This window comes from Nelusetta ayraudi, unplaced genomic scaffold (assembly GCF_046127955.1).
Source record: "Nelusetta ayraudi isolate G7.1 ecotype Tasmania unplaced genomic scaffold, CSIRO-AGI_Nayr_v1 ptg000092l, whole genome shotgun sequence".
Classification (NCBI taxonomy): domain Eukaryota; kingdom Metazoa; phylum Chordata; class Actinopteri; order Tetraodontiformes; family Monacanthidae; genus Nelusetta; species Nelusetta ayraudi.
Window position 1 is genome coordinate 1,512,906 of NW_027466142.1, and position 22,481 is coordinate 1,535,386.

General features: G+C 48.8%; 1 protein-coding gene and 1 long non-coding RNA gene across 4 annotated transcripts; one reads left to right on the forward strand and one right to left on the reverse strand.

Moving 5' to 3' along the window:
- Window positions 1–636: 636 nt before the first annotated feature.
- rasgef1ba (RasGEF domain family, member 1Ba) lies at window positions 637–22,406 on the reverse strand. 3 transcript variants are annotated; one of them, XM_076047192.1, is made up of 14 exons: window positions 22,272–22,406; window positions 16,958–17,140; window positions 16,615–16,737; window positions 16,355–16,492; window positions 11,433–11,648; window positions 11,156–11,230; window positions 10,173–10,268; window positions 9,917–10,019; window positions 7,385–7,464; window positions 6,932–7,027; window positions 4,218–4,313; window positions 3,683–3,806; window positions 2,787–2,859; window positions 637–1,340 (listed from the first exon to the last, which is right to left on the reverse strand). In XM_076047192.1, exons 2-14 carry the CDS (start codon window positions 17,132–17,134, stop codon window positions 1,316–1,318), a joined length of 1,422 nt encoding a protein of 473 aa, XP_075903307.1. In that variant the 5' UTR covers window positions 17,135–17,140; window positions 22,272–22,406; the 3' UTR covers window positions 637–1,315. The 3 variants fall into 3 exon arrangements, with proteins under 3 accessions (XP_075903307.1, XP_075903306.1, XP_075903308.1); XM_076047191.1 differs by lacking the exon at window positions 22,272–22,406 and adding an exon at window positions 18,700–18,795; XM_076047193.1 differs by lacking the exon at window positions 22,272–22,406 and adding an exon at window positions 18,704–18,779.
- On the forward strand, window positions 16,391–22,452 carry LOC142902277 (uncharacterized). The gene is made up of 5 exons (XR_012929067.1): window positions 16,391–16,528; window positions 17,206–17,361; window positions 19,380–19,549; window positions 21,857–21,981; window positions 22,106–22,452. It is a non-coding gene; the product is annotated as an uncharacterized LOC142902277 (long non-coding RNA).
- The last annotated feature ends 29 nt before the right edge of the window (window positions 22,453–22,481 follow it).

Genomic DNA, 22,481 nt, shown 5'->3' on the forward strand with positions numbered 1-22,481 from the left:
AAACTATTGTTAAAAAACACAACATTAAAAGTTTAGCCAATATCTGATGACGACTCAAGCGTGTGCCTCGTACAATTTTAAATAAACAAAATAAAATAACAGCGAGTGTTGGTAAAAGGATAGAAAATGACAACACAAACCTTTTATAAATAAAACAAAAATACTGAGAAACGTCCAATACTTAATAATACGAGAATACAAAATATAAACGAACCACGTGATCATTTGTGGGAATTTAAACAGAACGTCTCACTTTACTCAGCCATCCAATTCATTCACTTATCTAGCCTGACCACAGGGGGGCGGCACAACCACACTCTACTCGGGGACAGTGGACAGACAGTAGCCTGGGTTGTCTCAGCAGCAGATGGCTATTTTAACACTGATTATCAGAGAACAACAGGAAGGAAACAGTCAAGACGCCTCACATTTAAGCTCACTGGGGGTTTGTGTCGACGCCGAGTGCTTGTCGGAGCCTCCAGCAGACTCTCCAGCTCTAGGTCCAATGTCTAAAGGATGCTGCACGCCTTAATTTAAAGCCATTGTAAGGGACTCAGTGGTGTGTCAGAGATAAACAACAGGTGGAAAGAGGTGAAGGGGCTTTGGGGGGGATCACAATATCTTATACAAGACAAAAACAAAAAAAACAAAGCTTATTTAAATTGCAGCCAGTGCATTAGGTTTCCTTACAGGTAACAATTAACATAACCTTCAAAAACATGAAGTGACGGATACGCAGGCAATATACAAAAGGAAACAAAACCCACAAATAGTGTTTAGCTTGCCGGTAACAGTGTGTAAAAGGTTCGAGTTCATGATACAAAGAGTGCTGGCTTATGGAACCAACGGTAATAGGGTCTCTTTCACGTCAGCCAACCAGCGGCTAACTTTGAAGCAGTGTTGATACAAAAAGAGAACGTCAACTTGTTGAAAACTAGTGGGGACCCCAAGGACCCAATGCTCGGAGGCAGAAAAAAAGCAAGCTGGGCTTTTACTCTGAGGGTTTGCTGTGTTTCTTTCAGTTTGTTTGTTTTTTTGGTTTTTTTTTATAAAAGACTATAAAGTCATACAAAGATGAAGAAAAACTGCTGTTGTGAATCATACAGCACACAGGGCACGAGGGTAAGAAGAGAAAGCAGAGCTTCATAAGACTCCAAAGGCGGGCAGGAAAACAGAAGATCCGACACCGGCCGACGTAGAGATTGTCGCTCCCCCTTCACAAGACCGGGGATACTTTGCTTGGACGACGGCGCCGCCCATAGGGCACAGCTGGCTTTGACACGGCCGTCATCCGTCCGCTTCCACGTTGAGGAGTTTAGACCCTGCCTAGCAGAGTGGATCTGTGGAGAGGAGGCAGAGGCCACTGTTAGGATCCATCCTGAGATGTAGATACAACCATTCTGCCTCAGTGTCAAAGCATTTGAATTCATTGCATATTTGTTTTTAAAACTGTTCAAACTAGGCTTTAAACCCACAATCTATGGTTTTCCCGATTTCAACCTCGGCTAACTTTGGTTTTGTTTTTTTTGGAGCAGCCTACATCCGGGCCCGCCCGCTGCACAATCTGCTGATGCGGTTTAGCGAGAGTAAAGTGACAGATCGTGTCGCAGCGGAGACAAAGCTCAGGGGGCTGCAGAGAGGAGAGGCTGCATGGCAAACACTCTGTGAAAATACCAGCACAAAACACATGGCAGAGGGGAAAGAAATAATCCACCCCTACTGGGCTCCAGCCCAACCTTCACAGGCCTTCATTCATTTATAGAAATATTAATACGCAGCAATGTAATTAGAAAAATCCTGCGTTTCACGAGTGATTTTTATGCCAGATATATATATAAAAGGTAAACACCGTACTCGATTATTTCATCGTGCTATTTTGCTTATAATTGAGTATTTCATCTCAGTAATCATGAAGTCATGTGACCTGAAGACTGAAGAATATTGTCTAATGTTAAGTGATGGAAGAGAGACTTCTCCCCCCCCCCCCCCGTTCAATAATTTTACACATTGAAGGATTACATTATATCTGTTTACATTGGATTCTTGGTCCATATTGATGTTTCAAAGGGTGTTTTAATCTCCTGTATTCATTGACAAGAGGCCAGGCAGAGAATGTGTCTGGTTGTATTTAACACGACTCAGAGGAAAACATGAAATATTGAAATATTTGAAACATCATGAATAACACATGTGCCTCTTTAAAGGGCCACTGTCACTTGGTGTGAAGGTTCTTTTTCTTTTTTGGGCGTGGTGGGAGCGGGAGGGGCATCTTTTTTTTTTGCCGAGACAAATCTTCCAGATCTCGATAAAACTGCTCGAGGATGAATTTCATTGTGGTGCGGGGAGCAAAGCGCTCACTTGATCAGTTTGTATATCAATTAAGTGAGAAGGAAAGAAAAAAAAAATGGATTCCGTCCATCCATCTCCCCACATACTAATGTCTGGTTGGGGCTGTCAAGAGCGTGTGTGGTTGCAGGATGACAGGGTGTAATTGCATCAAAATGACTGATGTCCTTTGTGCGTCGTGACAGAGATGAAGGATGAGCACCTGTGTGTGCTTTAATGCATTTATTGACTGGCCTGCGCGTCTTTGCGTGTGCGCACGCTCGTGTGTGAGTGTGAGTGTGAGTGTGTGTGTGTGTGTGTGTCAGCGTCAGCGTGTGACCCACATCCCTCCGGGTCGGCCTCGTCAGCGGGACCAAGGCAGACAGTCGTGATTGAAAGACTCCCTCGGGGGAGTGTGTGTGTGTGTGTGTGTGTGTGTGCGTGCGTGCGTTAATACACACCTCAGAGACTTCCATCTGTCCTTCTCCATGTTGTTCTCAGGGCCCTCACTGTCGTACGACGCCAGATACAGCGCTGCAAGCAAGAACAAGAAAATCTTTCAATTTTTAAATTCTATTTTTAGTTGTTTGTTTATTTTTAAATCATTTTATTATTTGCTTTCATAAATGGTGGCACTTTTCGCGGGGAACTCTGTCTACAACTACTTCCTGTTTTCCAACACTTTCTTGCTAAGTGAAAAGCCCCCCCCCAACACTCTGATCCTCGGCGCACGTGTGCAGTTTGCACCACAGCGAGTCGCTCGCCGTGACCGGCGCACGCCGAGCGCAGCCGATTGGTCGGTGCGGTCCGAGCGCTCCGGCGTCGGTGGGATTTCGCAGGGCCTCCCTGTCGCTCCCTGATAAGACGGCTGCGGCAGGAGCCCGAGCCGGCGACACGCCACTTTGATGCGGATTAAAGGGGAGAGGTGGCGGCGGTGGTGGTGATAACAAGGTGTGTGTGTGTGTGGATTTGAGACAGACTAAAGAACACGCGGCCAAGCCTGTTGTCTTTGGCTGTGCCAAACACTCTCTGAGGTCACATGTCATGACAGTGAGAAGCTATTTTCATTCAGCCAGTGTCTTTTTTGACACCGTTTAATTTCCTCTTTCGGAACATTTGGACAAACTATGACTGGGATTGAGAAAAATAGGAGCTTTTCATTCGAAAAAAAAAGGAAAATGGGAAAACTCGACAGAAAAAATTATTTGTTGTGTAGACAGCTCCACCAACCTCCCATCCAATTTATAACCAAATGCAATGATATTTTGTTCAAAACATGAACATTTTTACGAGGAGGTGAAGATGCGAAAGTCCAAAGGTGAACAAGACTTTTCACAACTTTGGATTTGCTGCCTACCGTCCTCTGTGAAGGCCGGGGCCGTCAGCAGGTACTGCAGAATCTTGCGATCCTTCTCAAAGGGGCACTCCACCTTCTTCCAGGTCATGAACTCGCTCACTTGTTTGGCCATTTCCCAGAATTTCTGAAATAAAATAGAGCATTTTCATTAAAAGAAATACGCGCTTAAAGTTGTGTTTTTACTGTAAAACAAAAACAAACACATAAATGATGACCTTCGGGAACCACTGTCCTGATTGGCTATTTGAAAAAAAAAAACTCCCAGTGTGAGAAAGTTGTCAGCTGAGTTTCCACAGACGTGACACAGTGTGGACGTGACCGAACACCAGTGGAAATATTCACCAGTTTTGGTCACTGTGATCCATCCGTGGAAACACAGCTGACCTCAAGTCCTACTTCTCCATTCACTAAAAACGCTTTAGGGAAGTGGACGTAAATAGAAGTCAAACGTATTGTCATGGATCATAAATAGTAAGTCGAACGTTGCCGGGCGGTGATATTTAGCCGCGGGCTGAAAATCCCCAGTTCAGTTTACCTCGAAGTTGATCTGCCCGTTTTTCAGCCGGTTCACACAGCCCTCGTTGAGGAAGTAGAGGTCTTTGATGAGGAGGCTGAAGAAGGGGATGACAATCTGCGAGGCAACAGAGGAAGAAAAGGGTTGTTTTTTTACATATAAATATTTCATTGCATTTTTATTTTTAATGAAACACAACAGTAAGAAACACAAAGAAAACAAACACAAAAACAAGAGACATTATTGACGGACAGGCTTTTTTTTTTTTTTTTTTTTTTTTTACTGTGACGGACTATGAAGGCGGGAATCAATACAGGATAATAAATACAGATGGGAGACTTCATTTGAAGTTGCAGTTGCTTTTGGCAGAATGGGAGGATAGAACATGGTTATTTCAGGAAAAATAACAGATATTTCTTGGGTTGCTAAGCTGCGTAATTCAAACGAACTGGAGTGGAGAAGTGGAGGAAGTAATTGTTTAATTTCTGGAGAAATCCAGCCACACTCACTTTCACTTCTTCACCCACACATGTAGCAGCATGTTTTAACACGACGGGGGGGGGGAAATCCCCCTTTAAATCCTCTAAATAATTCATCACCACCCCCTTGCTATGATTCAGGTCACTGCGTGTCTGGGCACCAACAGAGAAGTCAATGAAGAAGAAAATGGGGGAGCACCAAGACTACAATGAAAAAAATAGCTGATTTTACCCTGAAGGGATTTTCTTTTTTTGGGGGGACACACAAAATTCTCAAGCAGAACAAAAATCAAAAGCTGCAAAACTGGGTTGATCAAAATTAACATTTTGTTTTCAGTTTGTCAGGACATGTGGAACAGCGACCTGCAAAAGAAAAACATCTCTGTGCTTGAGGAGAGGGCTCGGCAACACATCCCCACATCCCCGGATTATCAAACATTCATGACGGTGGAGCCTTTAAAAATGAAACGGCAGTGGGAAAGCGGCAGAATAGACAATTAAGTTCGACAGACGGCAGAGAAGGAAATGGTTTGTTTAACATTTCAGCGGTAAATCTTTGCCCGTTGGCCTTTCAGTCAACCCAAGGTCGAGAAAACATCCCCACGTTTTCATTCGGCAGACTTTCTAGTCGACAACTCGACAAGTCTGGCGAACTCAAAGTCTATTGCAGGACTTTCTTGACACCGCTGGAAAAGTCCAAAATTAGCAACACCTGAGCTTTCTAACGATACGCGTCTCTGATAAAATGTCATCCTTCACTTCTTCCACTTTTCATCTCCTTCCAAAAATGTGGAGGGGTCCGACAAAGCACTGGTTTGAGCGGGAAGTTGTAGCGGCTGTAAACAGCGGGCTAAACGACCTCGTTCCAGCCGCATTGGAACAAAAACAAAGATCTGGAAAATGGGCGTAATGAGTGCATATTTTTCTCTCAGTCCTTTTTGATCTCTCTTGAGCTGCCGCGCGTTCAAAAGACGATTGGCCCGACAGCGCTTGATCTTTATCAAACCGCCGTCAAACACTTTATCTTCTGTGGTCGCTCTGCGTAAGACTGAGGCGAAGCCGGCGAGAGCGAGAGTGCTCTGCGGCCGTTGCCATGACTCTCGATGAAAACTGCAGCAAAACAAGAACAGAACACACACACACACTAAAAAAAAGAAAAACAGGACTGAAATGACGCAAGAACGTCGTCTCTGTTGTTCCTCTGGCCGAGTCAACAGGGCCGCAGATGCCTGAAGGAGACAGTAAACAACCCCCCCCCCACTCCTCCCTCTGACTCTGAGGAGTCGGACACCAGGGCAAGAACACGGCGGAACTTTCCGTCTCGTGACCCCTGACCTCTGTTCTGCTCCTCCGGCTGTGTGTGTTTGTGTCTCTGCCTTCAGGAAGCCGCACAGCCTGGTTGGTTATCCAACCACACACACACACACACACACACACACACACTTGACCAGTGACGTGGGCCGGCCGGGGGGAACACTATGTGATCTGGCAGCAGGCTCTGTTTTCTTTAACCTCTCACTGAGCAGGAAAGCGAGACCCTCCTCATATCTTGACCCACTTAAAGCCCCTCCGCTCCGCTCCGGCCCGGCCCGGGGCGACGAGCGGGCGGGCAGGCGGTGCTGTTATGCAACCTCTGTCCGCTATCCAGGGACACTGTGCTGATGCTGTAAACAAGCAACAGCAGAGCGGTGGGTGGGGGCCACTTCCCCTCCTTCAAGTCCGTCATAAAAAAATAAAGCAAAAAAAAAAAAAAAGGTGGCGAGCGGAGAGATAACAAGCCGACACTTTTACATAACTCCAATCAGCTCTCGCCATCTGTACAGCAGCAGCAGCAGCGGCGGCGGCAGCAGAAGTGCCGTGCGTCAACAGCACTTGAATTGGTGGACGGAGCAGAGCGGCGACCTCGGGGGGGCGGAGGTCACTTCTGGATCAGCGGCCGAGTCAAGTGCTCCTGGCGTTTCCTTCTGAGTGAGTCTGGCTGCTGCTGCTGCTGCCGCTGCTGCTACAGCTTTCTGCCCACTTTCCTGTTTGTTTGATTCCGCTTAGACATAAAAAAAAAAAAACGCCTTTGGCAAGACAAGAGTGCAACTCTTTGTTTTTTTTCCTCCTCGAGAACTTTAGCCTGGGAATGCCGTGGATGAATAGGAGTGTAACTTTCAATTTGTCCTCCTCAGATTCGCTGGCCGACAGAGACAAGCTGACGTCCGGAGAACAGAAGAGGGATTAAGTTGAGATCAGGTTTTTTTTTCATCTCACCTTCTCTCGGCTGCTGTTGGCCGTTATCGACCTCTGCGTGGCTCCTCTCAGCGCCGTCCGGTAGTTGTAGAAGTTGCTGGAAGGATCCATCTGGTGCTGCGGAGGGAAAAACACACAGGCCTTAAATCTAACACGCACAAAAGTGTTTTTTTTTATTATTAGTTGTTAAAGAGAAGCTCTTTACTCCCACTCAGGTGCACGCGTGTCATGATTTACACTCGACTTAGCGATTCGCCAACCGAAAAGCGTGCCCTTGTTAACATTTAGGGTTAGTCATCGTCGTCCATCACGATAAACCCGGAGTTATCGTGCATTTTGGAAAGATGGAGTTCACCCAGCCAAGAATGTTTTCTCCACCTAATTATTTTCTACCATGTGACCTCTGACTGCTGCCCATCACTCAGGGTTCCCGGCTTGTGTGTGTGTGTGTGTGATTCTAACTACTGTACTCACTTCCAGGATGTCAAACTTGGCCGTCTTGACTTTGCTCCAGGTCTTCTTGAGGCGCGACACCGGACTCATGTTCATGCCAGCTGTGAGGTGGACAGAGGAAAGAGAGAGACAGACAAGGATAGATAGAAAGAGAGAGAGAGAGACGGGACAATGAGGGAGCTATCACACGCATCCAAGGAGACAGCATGACGTGATCGCATTAACACATGGTGCGCTCCCATTCAGCGCCACGCAAGGACAACAACAACCATCCTCCACCTCCCCCTCTTCCTTCTTTCTTTCTTTCTCTCCGCTGTTGTCTCTCCTGATGCAGCGAGGAGGAAAGGCCACAGGAACAATAGAGTTAGCGCACGCCTCGTTTCCCCTCCCAGAGCTCTGCTTCCCATATGGTAATCCTCCGTCTGTAAGTGTGTGTGTGTGTTTGTTTGCCCCCCGGCGAAGGTTCACGCACCAGGGGTCACCGTCAGAGCGGCGCAACATCACAACACACAAAGGAAAGGCAGCAGAGAAACGTATCTCGACTCTGAGGCTGCTAAAAAAACTTTGTATTCCGAAATGAAGGCAGGTCCAGCCGCCGCCGCCGCCGCTGCCGCCGTGTCAGAACGAGTCTTGCACAGGAAACTGGTTATGTTTGTTCACAAAGACAGCCAGTGTGTGTGTGTGTGTGTGTGTGTGTGAGCAGGTGCTGGCTGTGCTAGTCGCCCCCACTGGGAAACATACACACTCCCCTTTATAGAAGACATTAATATGTTGCTGATGTCGTCTCCTTTTCAGCCCAGGAGAACAGAAGTTCACACTGACACAGGATCTGGGTGTGTGTGTGTGTGTGTGTGTGTGTGTGTGTGTGTGTGTGTGGCTCCATTGTAGTGAATCGCGCAAATCATTTCACTCCAAGCACAAATCCCTGCATCTTATGATGAAAAACGTACTCGATGGTTTGGATTGGATCAGAGCGAAACCGCCAGCAGGCGCTCAATGAGCCGGGACGTGGTCACTTCCTGCCGAGGTCCGCATTGCACACATTCAGCCTAATTCAGATCAATGTTCGTTCCATAGTTGCTCTTATCAAAAGGGCAAAAATTGATCAAACCATGAAAAGATCCATATGTACGGCATTACTGAAGATCAATATTATATTATTACAATCCATCACACTATGTCAATGGAGGATTGGCTGACATTTTCTAATCTGTTACCATTCCAGATTTAAGAACTCAATATTTCAATATCTACCCGTGTGTGTGTGTGTGTGTGTGTGTGTGTCATTTTTGTACATCCAAGGCACACACTTCATTGCAGTGCGCCGTGAGATGTGGGTCTGGGCTAACAATACTAATGTTAATTCCTTTTTCCCCACAAAAGGAATGTTGTCCCCTCATACATGAAGTCCCTCCTTCGTCCCTATTCGGATTTAGGAGGTAAATGAAATAGTTAGCACGATAGCAGATAGCTAACATCTGCACAGCTCCTGGCTAACAGGCTAGCATGGATCATTTGCCTTGATGTTGATGTTTGCCATCATATGAAAGTTTTTGAACACTTCAGTCACCACAGGCTTACTGGCCAAAATTGTTATGTGGATTAGAAAACGTCACCAGAGCCTCCAATGACAGCGATGATTAAACGGGTAAAGGGGGGGGGGTGAAATGTCCCTTTAATGGAAGAGCAAACCCACCAGTGGCTCCCTGCAGGCCAGGCTGGTGGAGGAGACCCCGTCCTGTGGCGTTTTCTCTCTCCATCGTCTCTCAGGGGAGCAACAAGAGAGCAGCTGCCACTCCAATATCCTCCAAACTGCCCCCCCACTCTCTCTGGACAGTGCTGACCATCTGCCTGGACGGCTTACCCATCATCCCCCAGCATCCCGCCGCCACCGCCGCCCTTTGCTCTGGGCTCTGTGGCCCTCAGGCCTGTGAGAATGACCAGATGTCCCCCTCCGCTCCCCTAAAGCTCCTGCCTTTTCCGAGCCCTCTGGTCTACAGTGCCCGAGGGGGGCTTCCAGTGTGCTAACGTAGCTCGGGCGTTTTATCTCTGTCCAGACGCATTTCATCTCCTTCAGTTCGGAGTGCTAGCCCGCCCGGTAGAGGTTCCACCGAGGCGGATCAGAAGACCACCATCCCTGCTGGATGTCTCGCAAGGCTCTTAAATTTCCCAGAGACTGGATAACGCTCTGGACACTCAGTCCAACACGAGTCTCTCGCTGTATAGTTGAGGTTTGATCAGAGCTAAAGTTCAAAGAAAAAGACCTCCCCCAACTCCCTTAAACACCCCTGTAATTATGTGATCTATCAAAATCTTGGCAATATCAGTCGCCTGAGGCAAATCGCATGAGTTGGAAACAAAGTGGGCCATTGACACGTCCAACTGGATTTCCCTGCTGCTTGAGATACCCGGTGTGGAAGTCGAAAAAACCACTGGCGCAAATCATCTCGGAGCGAACGTGGCTGACGGTGCCGACAGCGTTCCCACCAAAACAAGGCCGTGCACATAAATATTCATTTCTAAACGAGGAAGAAAAGCAAACCAGCAACTCACATATGATGGCCATGAGGGAGTTGAAGTTGCCGATGTTGAAGCACTCTCGGGCCACGTCGATGAAGAACTCGATGACCCGAGCTCGGTGCTTCTTTTTCACGGGCTGCGGAAGAGACAGGCGTCAAAGTTTTAGCGCTTATTTCACGGCAGCGATCAGAAAAGCTGCACCATGAGGCGACTGGCAGGCAGCCAAGTGTCGCGCCGCCACTCCAGCCAAACGTCTATCCATTTGGAGTTGGAGAGGTCGGACACTCACCATGCAGATTTCCGTGGCCACAAGGTAGCTGAGCCTGTTGAACCACTCCACATACGCCTCCAGGTTGCTGGCCTTCTTGTGATCGCTGTAGCAGCTCTGCAAAAAGCAAAAACACAGTTTTTCCATCAAGGCATTATTTAGCGCCATGGAAAATAAATGAACGAATAAATAAAATATTGTGTGGGCCGATTCGACCGCTGCATCGCGCTCAACTTCACTCCATGCTGACTATTCACGTCACGTCACGCTGGCCGGTTCTTTGTGTGGATTCCCCTTGATCTAATTTCACACATTCCTCTGGCCTTACGCCACCGACCCCTGTGTGCTATTTCCCGCTAGTGGACACGTTCATTTTGACACGCACGCACGCACACACACACACACACACACACACTGACTGAGTGATTCCCGTCTTTTCAAAGCAGCTCATTGGGGGTACGAGGCTGGCCAGCCCCCAAGCACAAAGGCAGCCTGAACCCCCACATCGCCTCACTTCCAACAAGGGGCTGTTGCCTGGCAACCAAACGCCAGACAGAGCAGCAGTACACACACACACACACACACACACACACACCACACACACACACACACTCCCCAAAACAAACCTTTAGCAGCGCTGGTTGCTAGGAGATGAGCTGCATGCAGAACCATCTCGACATCAGGTGGATTTTTTTCTTTTTTTTTTAATAATAAATTGTCAGCGAGGCGAGGGATGATTTTCGCTCCAGTCTAGCATTCGCCTGACCTCGCCGTGACCCAAGCGACGGCCGGCCTATGTGTTGTGTAAACATCTGTCTGGAACAGAAACTAGGCCGACTCACTCACACACACACACGCACACACGCATGCACATACACACGCGAGGACCGTTCGCCTCTGCATGCAGGGATGTCAGCCAAAAACGACTGCATAACCACGGCCGCTTGCTTTCCCTTATCAGGCCATTCATTCCTTTTTTTTTTTAGCAGGAATGCAGACGTTACCTTATCGTTGTCCAGAGGGTCTTTCTGGACGAAGGCCTGCACGAACTCTTCGGGTCCGATGTAGCTCAGTCTTTCCTGAGCGCAGGTGAAAGAGGAAAAGTTAGTTTGAGCCGTACATCCAGAGGATGCATGACAACGACTGACTCTAAAAAAAAACACAACTGTTGAAGATGAATTACAAGTTGAGCATTCAGATTTTCTATCATAAAGTTGTGATCGGACACACCAAACGACACTGAACGAGCGAAACTTTGTCTTGAAAACAACGATCTCTCACCAGCTCTATGTGCGTGAGCTGCTGGGCGACGGTGAAGGGGTCGTTGCAGATGGATAGCATGTCCCGCTGGATGGACGCCTGCGGCTTGGCCTTCAGCGCTGCAAGCCGCTCGGCCGCCGTGGCGTTGATCTTGACCAGCGCCTCTTCGTACTGGCTCAGCACCGTCAGCCTCCTGATCAGGCCCTGGCTCATCTGCCCCACCGCCTTCCTGTACACCTGGTGGACGGCAACAGAGGAGAAACACTGGCAGGTTAGAATTCATTCATCCCCAAAAACTGGGTTCTCGCACCGAGTGATATACGTGGCTTGAGGGCGTTAAAATTTTAAGCTTTAACAACACTCATGCAGGACAGAGTGCGAAATCCAGTAGCTGCCTCTGTGAGCTTGGCCGCTTCAGCCAGCCGCTCCTTGATAACAACAACACCAGTGGAATTTACAGCACACGCAGGGATGATATACGTCAGCAGAACTCAAACCCAAACCGCAGAGCAAAAAGAAAAAAGGGGAAAAACGGTTGTAGCACCATCAGGAGTTGTTGTGCAAGCTTCTTCCCGCTGGGCTCCTTAAGGGCCTCTGGGTTCAGCGGGGTGGGCTGGGTTGGGGTAAGGGGGGGGCTCTTGGCACTCTGGCCTCGGAGGTCGGGAGGTCGTTCTCTTCTGAACATTCCCCGGACTCTAAACATTTCACCGTTAGGTAATCGTTCCCCCGTCGCTGACACAGATCAGCGCAAGTTGCATAAGAGGGGGAGGAGGGGCCGCGGTGGGAAACCAGGGGCATGTGCGTTTGATTTTATGTGCACGGAGGAGAAGGTTGCGCCTTCTGGAGGAACACATGATTCCCCTTCACAACTCATTTTCCAAAGGGACGGTGTAATTTGATTAAGAAACCTCTTTCTTTTGGAACAACTCTACTACTGTGCTTGGCAGCAGCTCAGCCTGAAGGATTTGGGTCCTTCCGAGGCGACTCGGGGTCAAGAGTGTGGGAATAAACACGGCCAGCCTCCTGACAGGAGTGAGTGTACGGGCCCGGGGCCGAAACATTGGCCAGAGTGAGCGGTAGTCGCGGTTTGCTGACATTAGTTGTGGAAAAAAAAGCAGCAGCAATTTCATCGCTTGTCAGAAATCCTTCTGCGTGGCTAACGGATGTGTGCCCGCCACAATACGAATACACAATGCGTCAGCCAGTCAACTGGAGGTCGGCGGATACTGCAGTGTCTGCAAATGGCCAGAGTTTGGTTCCTGCTAAAGACACTGTTTGGTTTTATTGCTTTGTCTTGTTGTGATGTCCAGCTGGAAAAAAGGCAAAGTAGGCAGAGGAGGGTGGCAGAAACACTGAGGAGGAGGTTTCAGTGCCCCTTGTGACATCACAGAGGGTTTGACTACAGAGCTGTGTGTTCAGACTTTTTATTCCCTGAAAGGTGCAGAGGACGGTCTTTGTCACTTCTAGGGTTAGATAAAGTTTTCCATCATTTGGCACCTTTGCAGGCTCCTAAGGCTCCTCTGCTTTCGGCTTCTCTACTTTGTCTTGCTGTGCATCTACCATCAGCGGTTTGTCACTTTGCCGTCGACTTCCGATATCAAAGCCACTCAGTGGGCACGGTGTTTACACGGCGGGCCGTGGTCCTGCGCAGCGGGACGCCAGGGCGACGCGCCACCAGTGAAAATGGCTCCAGTTGCCACTTGCGAGGCGCCATCTGCCGCGGCTTCTGTCCGCAGAGCAAACAGCGGGAGGGCTGGGGGCGGATAAATATAGAGCAGATCTGGAAGACAACAGCCTGCCTGATATTCCTGAGCAGGCTGTGTATCTGTGTGCGTGTGGTGGCTCATCACTAAAGTCCCGGTGGAACAGTTGAGGGGGTCCTTGGTCTCGATGTTATGGGCCCCTCCAGGCAGACGGCCTCTCAGCACAAAATGAGCGCTGTTTGCCGCTTCATGCTATTGTGTCCCTGCAGGTCCCTGTTTGTTTTGGCTGTGATGTCACTGCTCGTGTCGCAGCACGTGACACCAAGTCAAACAATTTTCAGATTTCAGCTAAAGTGCGAAAGCTGTTGCATTGGAGTTGGACCAAAGACAAGGTGATGTCACAGGGAGAAGACAACACAAAAACAAGAGGCTAGGGGCTTTGTCACTAATCTGGAAAAGGTATCACTCCCCTTTGTGACATCACAAAGAGCTGGAACACTGTGTTGACCACGCTAAAGAGGTAAAAGGTGGACTGCTCTTCTTCTGGTTGAGTTCAGGGAGGCTGAAAAACCAGAAAACACATTATTTCAGTGTTTCAAACTAAAAACATGTTTGTCTCCAGAGTTGCTGAAACATAAAATTATGAAGCCACCATTTGGGCTAAAACTCTTTCTCCAAACATACACCCAGGATCCAAACTGGCTTTATAATGTGTAAGCAACAAAATCAACCTAGCGTACTACAGTCATAAAAATGGGCAGTGTAAAAAAATAAATAAAACAAATAAAACCCTGCACTGAGGTTCGGGCAAAACGAGGTGAGATTGAGATCACAGTGCTTGTTTTCCTCTCAGCTGCTGCGTCCTTATATATGTATAAATATATGTCCAACCACGTCCATAATGACAGCGTTGGTGCAGCGATCAGGGCCGTGGAATGTTCTGAGTGCGGTCTGGACTCCACTTGGACCAGATGTTTCCAAGCATCTATTCTGGACTCCAAAACCCGTTTTTCCCAGAGTGCTGCGGTCGGCACTGGGAGGGAGGCGCAGAGCTCAGTGAGCAGGACCTGCCTGAGCTCAGGCACTTCTCATCCCATTTTTCAAAACACCATTTGGAGCAAAAACAAATTGCTGAGAAACATGCGTGTTCCTGTCTTGCGGTGTCGGGACGTTCATCTGGAAAGGTGTGCAGCCCGAGATTGTTGGAGAAAATGCTTTTTTCACAGTCTGAGCAATCACAGGCTGGAAATGAAGATTGGACGCGTGAACGAACGAACGAACGAACGAACGAACGAACGAACGAACGAACGCTGCTGCAGCTCCACTTCCTCCATGTTTGCATGTGGCAATTTGAGAAGCTCCAGGAGGCCGCCGCCTCCGCCGCCTCTCCAAGAACCAGTCACCGGGGAGGAACACTTCAGGTCACGCTGTGCACATAATGAGAACATGTGCCCGCGGCTTCCATCGTGCACGCGATACATCAGCACTTGCCGACTGTATCTCCTGCAGACAGAGCATCTGCACCCTGGTGCCCGGCTGACAGCTTCTAATTCCAGACTGAGTCTGTTATTGACCAGTCTCACTGACCTGTCGTCACACAACTGGGTCAGATATTGAAATTGTTCTGCAGCCCTTTAGATAAAACAAAAATCGACCATTGAAAGAGAATTCAACCAGTTTCCAGACGCAAATCTTTATCCCAGTCTTCAGCTGAATGATCCTAACATGATAATTACAATAAACTCCAGTTATCCCAAAACAAAACTGCATATTTAGCCCTCTGTTTACCGCCTCTTGCTGAAACCAATACTCTGCTCTGGCCGTCGTTATGATTTCTATCTTCTTCTTTTTTAAACATAATACAACCTTCGAGTGGGGAATGGTTTTCTAAATGGCTTTCTGATTGTTTGGACCATCAGAGGTGATGCTCATGTCAACTGCAGCCAGTCTACTGTGAAATCAGAGGCTGCTGGTGGCGACACGCCACAGTGTCCCAGCTCGTCCATTTCTGGCAGTTCCAGGGAGGCGGGGCAGGTGGGGAGCTGTAGATGTGTCATGTGACAACCATTGATTCCTAGATTAAATCAGGATCAATACTGCAGCTTGTACTATTGATGAGTGGGTGCGACAGGGTTTGAGACGTGAGGGTCTGCATCCTCCACTGACACAGTTTCCCAGCCGGGCCTGCTAATGCAAACTGCACATATTCCAGAAAAGAAAATTAATTGGGGGGGAAATTAAACATTTGTATATTCTGATTAAATTCAAATCTGCGTTGAAGGCTTGATGTTTAGAATACTGCTGACAAAAAATAACTATTCTTGCATTAAGTCAAGTTGGACTTGACTTAATGCAGTGGGATTATCTTTCCTTTCTATATTCCTCTTTTTAAAAAATATATGGAAATATATGTATTTTCTTTCTCCCTCTTTTTGCTTTGTGAGTGATTTGACTGCCGTGAGCAGTACAACCGGTTGCCTTGACTCCAAACAAAGACAAAGCTAATATAAAACCCACTTCTAAACTGTGAGTTATGCAACAACAGCTGGACGACTGCAGCATCTGCGGCTCCATGACTCACGGCAGTCAGCTGCAAATGACCGTTCTGTTCCCTTCTGAAAATGGGAACTTGAGTCATGACAACATTAAACTGTAGCATGAAGTGGGTCACTGGGCGTGTTTCTTTTTGCTAAATTATGCAATGCCAATGATTTCACTTAGTCAAACTTACTTTCACTGGACAATCTGCAGCCGTAGAAGACGCAGAGCACCACGCCCGCCCAACGCTGTCACACTCTAATCCAAACAGTGCTGCGGAGGCTGGCGTGGCGCTAAGCTGCTGACTTTCATCCCTCCAAACCAAAGTCAGAGTGCCACAGTGGCGACTCCCCCCCCCCCCCCCTCCCGACACACACACACAGAAAAAAGCCACGTCGCGCACAAACAATAGGGCTTTTCGCTCAACTCAGCCGGCCTCAAAAGCTGCTTTGTTGCCGGAGCTACACCATCGACCCTCTACCACACCATCAGCAAAAAAGCAAAGAGGAAAAAAAAATAAAATCACAATCTGCCCGCGCCTGAAGCTTTACGACACGGTGCCGCCGGCAAAACACAGCTTTTGTGATGACGCTGAGCATCACAACAGCGGGTTAGAAACCTTTGTTGGCTCCCCCACATCCGGACCGACAGGCTGTTTGTGGGGGATGATGAACTAATGGCGGGATGAGAAACACTTCTGACCTCTTCTCCACTGGCCAGCCGGTGGGTCAGCTCCTTCAGGCTGCGCATCATCCGCTCGTCCCTGAAGTCGTACGGGAAGGTTTCCGTCCACTCCGCCAGCAGCTGGAGGACCTTTGGGGTGATCTTCCTCATTCTCATCTGGAGGAGGAAGACCAAGATCAGACAAACAAGCAGGTGAGAAAACCAAGTTTAAACCTGTGTGTGTGTGTGTGTGTGTGTGTGTGTGTGTGTGTGTGTGTGTGGTGGTTTCGTGAACGCACCTTGTCGGCTTGTGCGTCCCCGAGTCGCTGCTGCTCCGTGCACAGCAGACACACCTTTGACATGAGCTCGTGCGGGCGGATGAAGAGGCGGGAGCTGAGCAGGAAGGTGAAGATGAACGTCCTCTGTGGAAAACGGGGGAACACAGCGAGTGGTGACCGACGGATCGCGCAAAAGTTCGAAAGAACGAGCTCTGATTCAATGAAAAAATCCCTGAAAAAAGGGGTGCTGAAACAGACCAACCCAAAGCATCAGCACATTCAGGGAAAAGAAGAAGGAGAGGGAGAAAGCCACAGATCATATTAGGAATTTATAGGGGAGAAAAGGGAAAATGTCAAGACTCACATCTGGATAATAGTCCACAGTGGGGACCAGGTGGTGGATGAGGGCCTCCAGGGAGCCGGACACCAGGTTGTTGTCATGGTAGAAGAGGCCAGGGTAGCCGTCATCTTTGCTCTGGAACAGGTTCTTGTTGTAGCTGCTGGAGTTGAGCTGCCCACTGAACGGAGGTGTCTGAGGCATGTTGTCCTGCGGGGAGCGACACAAGACACGGGAGGCCGGTCAGGAAGTGGGGACGCTTCTGTTTTTTTCAGACAGGTGCTGACGCAGCGCAGCCAACTGAAAAATCTTTAAAAGGAAAAAAATAGCCGGCAGACACAACAAGTGCGAGACGGCGGAGGAGGTCTGGAGGTCTGGCGGGGAAAACAGGTCGGACGCGGTCGACTCCCTTCCTGCTGTGGACACGAGTGGTGAGTTTTTTGGGTCTTTTTCCTGCGGTTGGATTATTTCCATCTGCAAATGTTCGAGTCATAAGGTTTGAAAAGCGTGGCTGGGTTCTTTTTCCCTCCTAGTAACTTTATATTTAAAAGCAACAATTTCCACCTAATGACTTTGCAAAGCTTATAAAGCAGCTTCTGTGTGCCTATCAAACCACATGGCTGATTCATTTAAAAAAAAAAAACAGAAAAAAACAGCGCACAGACGCAAACAAACAAACAAACAGACAACGTGAAAGCCCTGGTGAGATGTTCTGAGCTCAGCTGTGGCCATGTGTTGGTCCAGCATGACATCAGACCAAGACCTGCTGATCACAACATGGAGCAGCATGTGATCACAACAGTCCCAAATATAAATTTGCATCACTCGATAACTTTTTGTAGCCGTTTCTGCATCGTTGTGTATTGAATTCAAGGATTTTTGCGTAACACATTACAATCTCAGTTTGTGTTTGTTTTCTAAAAATTTTCATCACTAAAGATTTCATTCCAGTCCTTGACTGACGCAGTTCTGCTGTTCTGGCAATATGTCGGACCAACTGAAACCTCGACAAGCCCACAGAGAGCTTCACATCCGGACTCTTTATTCTTAAACTTCCTGAAGCGGCTTCAGAAACAGGTCAGGATTTTGTGAACCCCCCCAAAAATCATTCACCGCCTTCAAACACCTGGGAACAGTGGCCCTATTCTCTGCTGCGGGCCATAAATTAAAACCTGTCCTGACACGGAGGGAACGGCGAGAGCATGCACGCTCCCCGCTGGCAGCCCCTCCTGACCTTTGACCCTGCCACTTTGGCTCACAAGCCATCATTGCCAGCCAGCAGACTGATGGCCGCCGAGAAACAAAGGGCCTCTTAGCACCCAGGCAGGGTGAAAGGGGCTTGGTGGGCGGAGCCAGAGACAGGGTGGTGGGCGGGGCCAGTTACATTCTCCCTCGCCACATAGACAAACCCGTGCGTGTGCACACGCCATCGCACAACACTGACTGTTTGCATCCACTTTAATCACGACTGAACCACAACCTGAGCAGCAAAACCAACCTCCAACCTCGAGGCCGAAACACACCACTCGCTTTTCCCTCCACTGCCGGCTCCATAATGCACACGTGCACATTCAGCCGGGCGTCATTATTCAAGCCAGACAACGGCGGTCATTTCCATGAGAAAAGGCGGCTGCCGGGAGTCGGAGCGGCGGCCACCCGAGCATCTGCCGCGCCATGTGGCCTTCCAGCAGAGATACGATGAGCGGCAGGAGAGTCAGAGGGCGGAGAACATCTTGACAGAAGCCCCGCCCACCCGCTCACTCATTCACTGACGCGTCTGTGGAGCCAACTTGAGGGCCGCAAGACTCCTTTGGTTCCATGTTCTTCCTTCAAGTGGAACCGCAGGATTTGATGAGCTGTGGGCAGAGCGGCGGGGCTGCCATGAAGAACATCATCATCATCATCCTCATCATCCTCATCATCAGTAGCAGCAGCAGCAGCAGCAGCAGCAGCAGGTGACTCAGGCCTGAGAACATGCCTCACTTGCTTTTCCCAGCCAGGAGCTGAATTACCAAGTCCTCCTCCCATCCTGAATGAAGGAGGAGCTGAGATCTGGGACGACTTGTCAACAGTCGACAAGAACACAAGATCTAATGTTCTCTCATTGGATCATTATTGATTTATTTTTTTTATGGTAGCTCAGGAAACAGAGGGAGGGGGGGGGACAGGAAAAGATCCTGATCCAACCTTCAATTTTCATATAAATTCAAACCTCAGACCGCAGGACACTTGCGGTAAAAGAATGAAGTTCTTTCATCCTGCCACAAATTGTTTCAAACGGTCGATCTCCCTGTTTTAAAGCGTCTCCGATGCAGCTCAGTATTTTGAACCCCGTCGTGCGGCTCCTCTGAAAGAAGGTTTCTGGGGCTTCGTCAGCTGACAGGAGAACAAGAGGACTGCAGCGTCGCAGAGCTCTGTTCCTCATTTGACAGCTGCATCTTTAATCCAGGGAACAGCAGGCGACAACCGAGACGCACTGATTTACACTCGACCCCCAGGTGTCTGTGCAGCAGCAGCAGCAGCAGCAGCAGCAGCAGCGTCCATGTGTTGAACTGTGGTGGAAACTCTTGGCACGCCGCCGTTTGTGCAGCGCGGCCGCTGGCTGCAGAGCAGCTGAAGGTAAACAAACAAACAAACAAACCAACAAAATGCCAGAGCTCGCCTGCCAGGAGTGGGCGGGGGGAGCGGAGGGGGGAGGAGGGGGTGTTTACTTTGGATGGGTGGTTTTTAATTACAGCCTGGCTGGCTGTGTGTGTGTGTGTGTGTGTGTGTGTGTGCGTTTTGTGTGTTTACCGTCTTCCCAGAATGTGTAAAACATTATTTGGATCGAAAAGCAGAAGATTCTTTTTTCTTATTTTTTTCTCCATTTTTCTTCACAAAAATGGTTTGAACTGAATAATTGATGAATCAATGGAATATTACATCTCACATGCCACGCCTGAAAGTCAGATGACATGTACATGTTTGGCCAGTTAATGTCTGCTGTCGTTTTTTTTTTTGTTTTTTTCCATAAAGAAATAAATAAATAAATTTAAATGAAATAAAATAAAGCCAGAAGTGGAAAAAAGCTTCTTGTGAATGAACTTTGAAGCACAGATTTTGTGCTTCAGAAAGAAGACGAAAAGGTTATAAATTCTTCAGCGAAATGCTTAAAGGTTGTAAAAATGTCATTATACTTCCCCCTTTATTCTTCCAGCCTGAGGGGAAATTCTGCAACGGAAGAGGCGCCACTTAAAAAGCCATCCCAGGAAAACGTGGGCGCAGCGGTGAACAACCAGGCCGGCAGTTCAGGTGAAATGACCTCCGAGGTGAAATGACCTCCGAGGTGCATCCACGACGCACACCAGCGGCTGGTCTTGTCCAGAGGACGTGCCGGCGGAGCCGCTTCCTGGATCTCGGCCCACCTCCCTGCCCCCAAAACAGCAGCTATCAGAGGGGCCGGCGGCGGCTCTTCCCGCCCCTCCCACCCTGTTAATGACGGCGTGGCGGCGGCGAGCGCCCGTCAGCAAATCACTGGCTGTTAAAAGGAGGAGAGAAAAAAAGGCCTGAACGCTGCAGGAAGCGATTCCCGGGCCGGCGTGGAGGGGCACCGCTAGCCCACCAGGGTTTTTTTTTTTTTTTTCAGCCACTCAGAGGAGCACACGGGTCAAAGCAGTAAATCTCTTCGATTTGTGATGCAATAAACCCGCCTCGTCCCTCCTCCCCCTCCCCCCTCCTCCGTCTGTAGAAGAAGAAGAAGAGCCCCACAAATGAAAGCAATAGAGAGAGAAAAAAGAGGAGTGATAGAGAAGGAGGCTTACAGGAAAACACCAGACCCCCCCCCCCCGACACCTCCCCTCAACCCCCCCGCACCACCACCACCACCATCCCCAACACCACGTAAACATTGAAATGCATGAGGAATCTCATTCATGCATGGCTCGAGGAAACGAGGGTGAGAGATAAGCGAGCGGCTGCGCTGGAGGCTGCGAGCAGGACGGAGGCTGGAAGGACTGGAAGCCGCCGACTAAACAGAAGGAGGCCGGCAGTGTGTGTGGTCGGGAAGGGGGTGGAGGAGGGGGGGGGGGGTGGAGGCATTAAAAACGCACCTGTCCTGGGAATAAAAGTTACAACTTTGAAGCAAAAAACCACCTTTGTGGATCCAGCGCAGCTCTCGACTCTTTTGCAGACAAGTGAAACTTTTTCATTTTTTTCTCCCCTTTTTCCCCCCCCGACATGTAAAAAGATTAATTTCATACGTTTGCAGCCCTCTGCAAAAAAAAAAGAAGCTGGGTCTGAGCTTCTTGCTAAAACTACTGCCTCAGTGTGTTTGGGTCAACGCCAATGCAGGAGATGGGGGGGGGGGGGGGGTTGTCGTCACCAGGTATCAGTGAGGCATTTGTGCCCTTTGTGACATCACAAGGACAATGTGTTTTTCGAAAAAGTGGGGAGGCCACCGACACACAGAGACAGAGTGAATTTCACATCACACAGAACCAAGAGAGTTCCAAACAGTCGTGTCCTTCAGAGTGAGGAAGATATCTTTTCATTTGGAACTAAGAGCAGGACCTCTCGACCTCCATCCTACCACACCACACACACCACACTCCACCTGCGTCCCCCACAGCCCCCCCAACAACCAACAGAGGGACCGAGGGTGAGCGAGGGGCAGACGAGGGGAGAACAGGGCGGCGATTCTGGAGAGATGTGGGATTAACTTCACTGATCCTTCAGCGTCTTCCCCAGCAGGAGAGAGCAATCCTCTTAGCCGGGAGGTAGTGTGGGGTTAAAAATAGTCCGCCATTGACACCGCTTTCAAAAATCCCATTATTGGGTGACATTACAGGCCTCCAATATGTGTGGATTAGTCTGTGGAGGCATTTCTATTGAAATGGGAGTTGAGGGTCATCTGGGGTGTCGTTACACTTGTTGGCTTTGAGTCTACAGGATGTGCTGCCCAACACCTCCACACAAACAAGGCGCAGGCTTTGCAATAAAATAGCAGCTGAGTCGAAGCAACAACAACAACAACAACAACAACAACAACAACAACAACAATGCTGCAAATAAAGGTGCGCATGCATTTGCAGAGATGTAACAACAAAACAGCAGCGTGAACCGGTGGCGGGTCTATTGACTATCACTGTCTTTTTTTTCTTTTTCTTTTTCTTTTTCTTTTTTTATCTCCGGCTACAGAAGAAGTGCGCGCGCTTCTCTCCCACAGCACCTGCGCGCACATTTATTTTGGGAGGAGCGCACGAAACATCATCATCATCACCATCACGATCATCATCATCGCGTTGAATTAGAGCGAAACAAACAAACTAACGTCTTGATCGGTGAGGAATGCAAACACGCTCACCTGCACCAGCAGTAATCCCAGAGTATTCCTGGATTCTGATGACTGATGTTTCAGCCTGGACTTCCTCCCCGTGTTCGCCTCGACCAAGAGAGCCGCCGGCAGTCGCTATCCTGCTCCGTGGCCGCTCACACAGCCATTATCCGCATGGGGAAAACCCCGAAAGTTCACCAAGAAAATACTTTTTTTAAAAAAAAATTAAAAATGTGCAGG

Coding starts and splice junctions, on each gene's coding strand:
- rasgef1ba (XM_076047191.1), bottom strand. CDS start 18,750: ATGGAACCAAAGGAGTCTTGCGGCCCTCAAGTTGGCTCCACAGACGCG. Junction 16,493..16,614: donor GGGACGCACAAGCCGACAAG/GTGCGTTCACGA, acceptor TTCCTCCTCCAG/ATGAGAATGAGGAAGATCAC. Junction 10,020..10,172: donor TGGCCACGGAAATCTGCATG/GTGAGTGTCCGA, acceptor TCTCTTCCGCAG/CCCGTGAAAAAGAAGCACCG.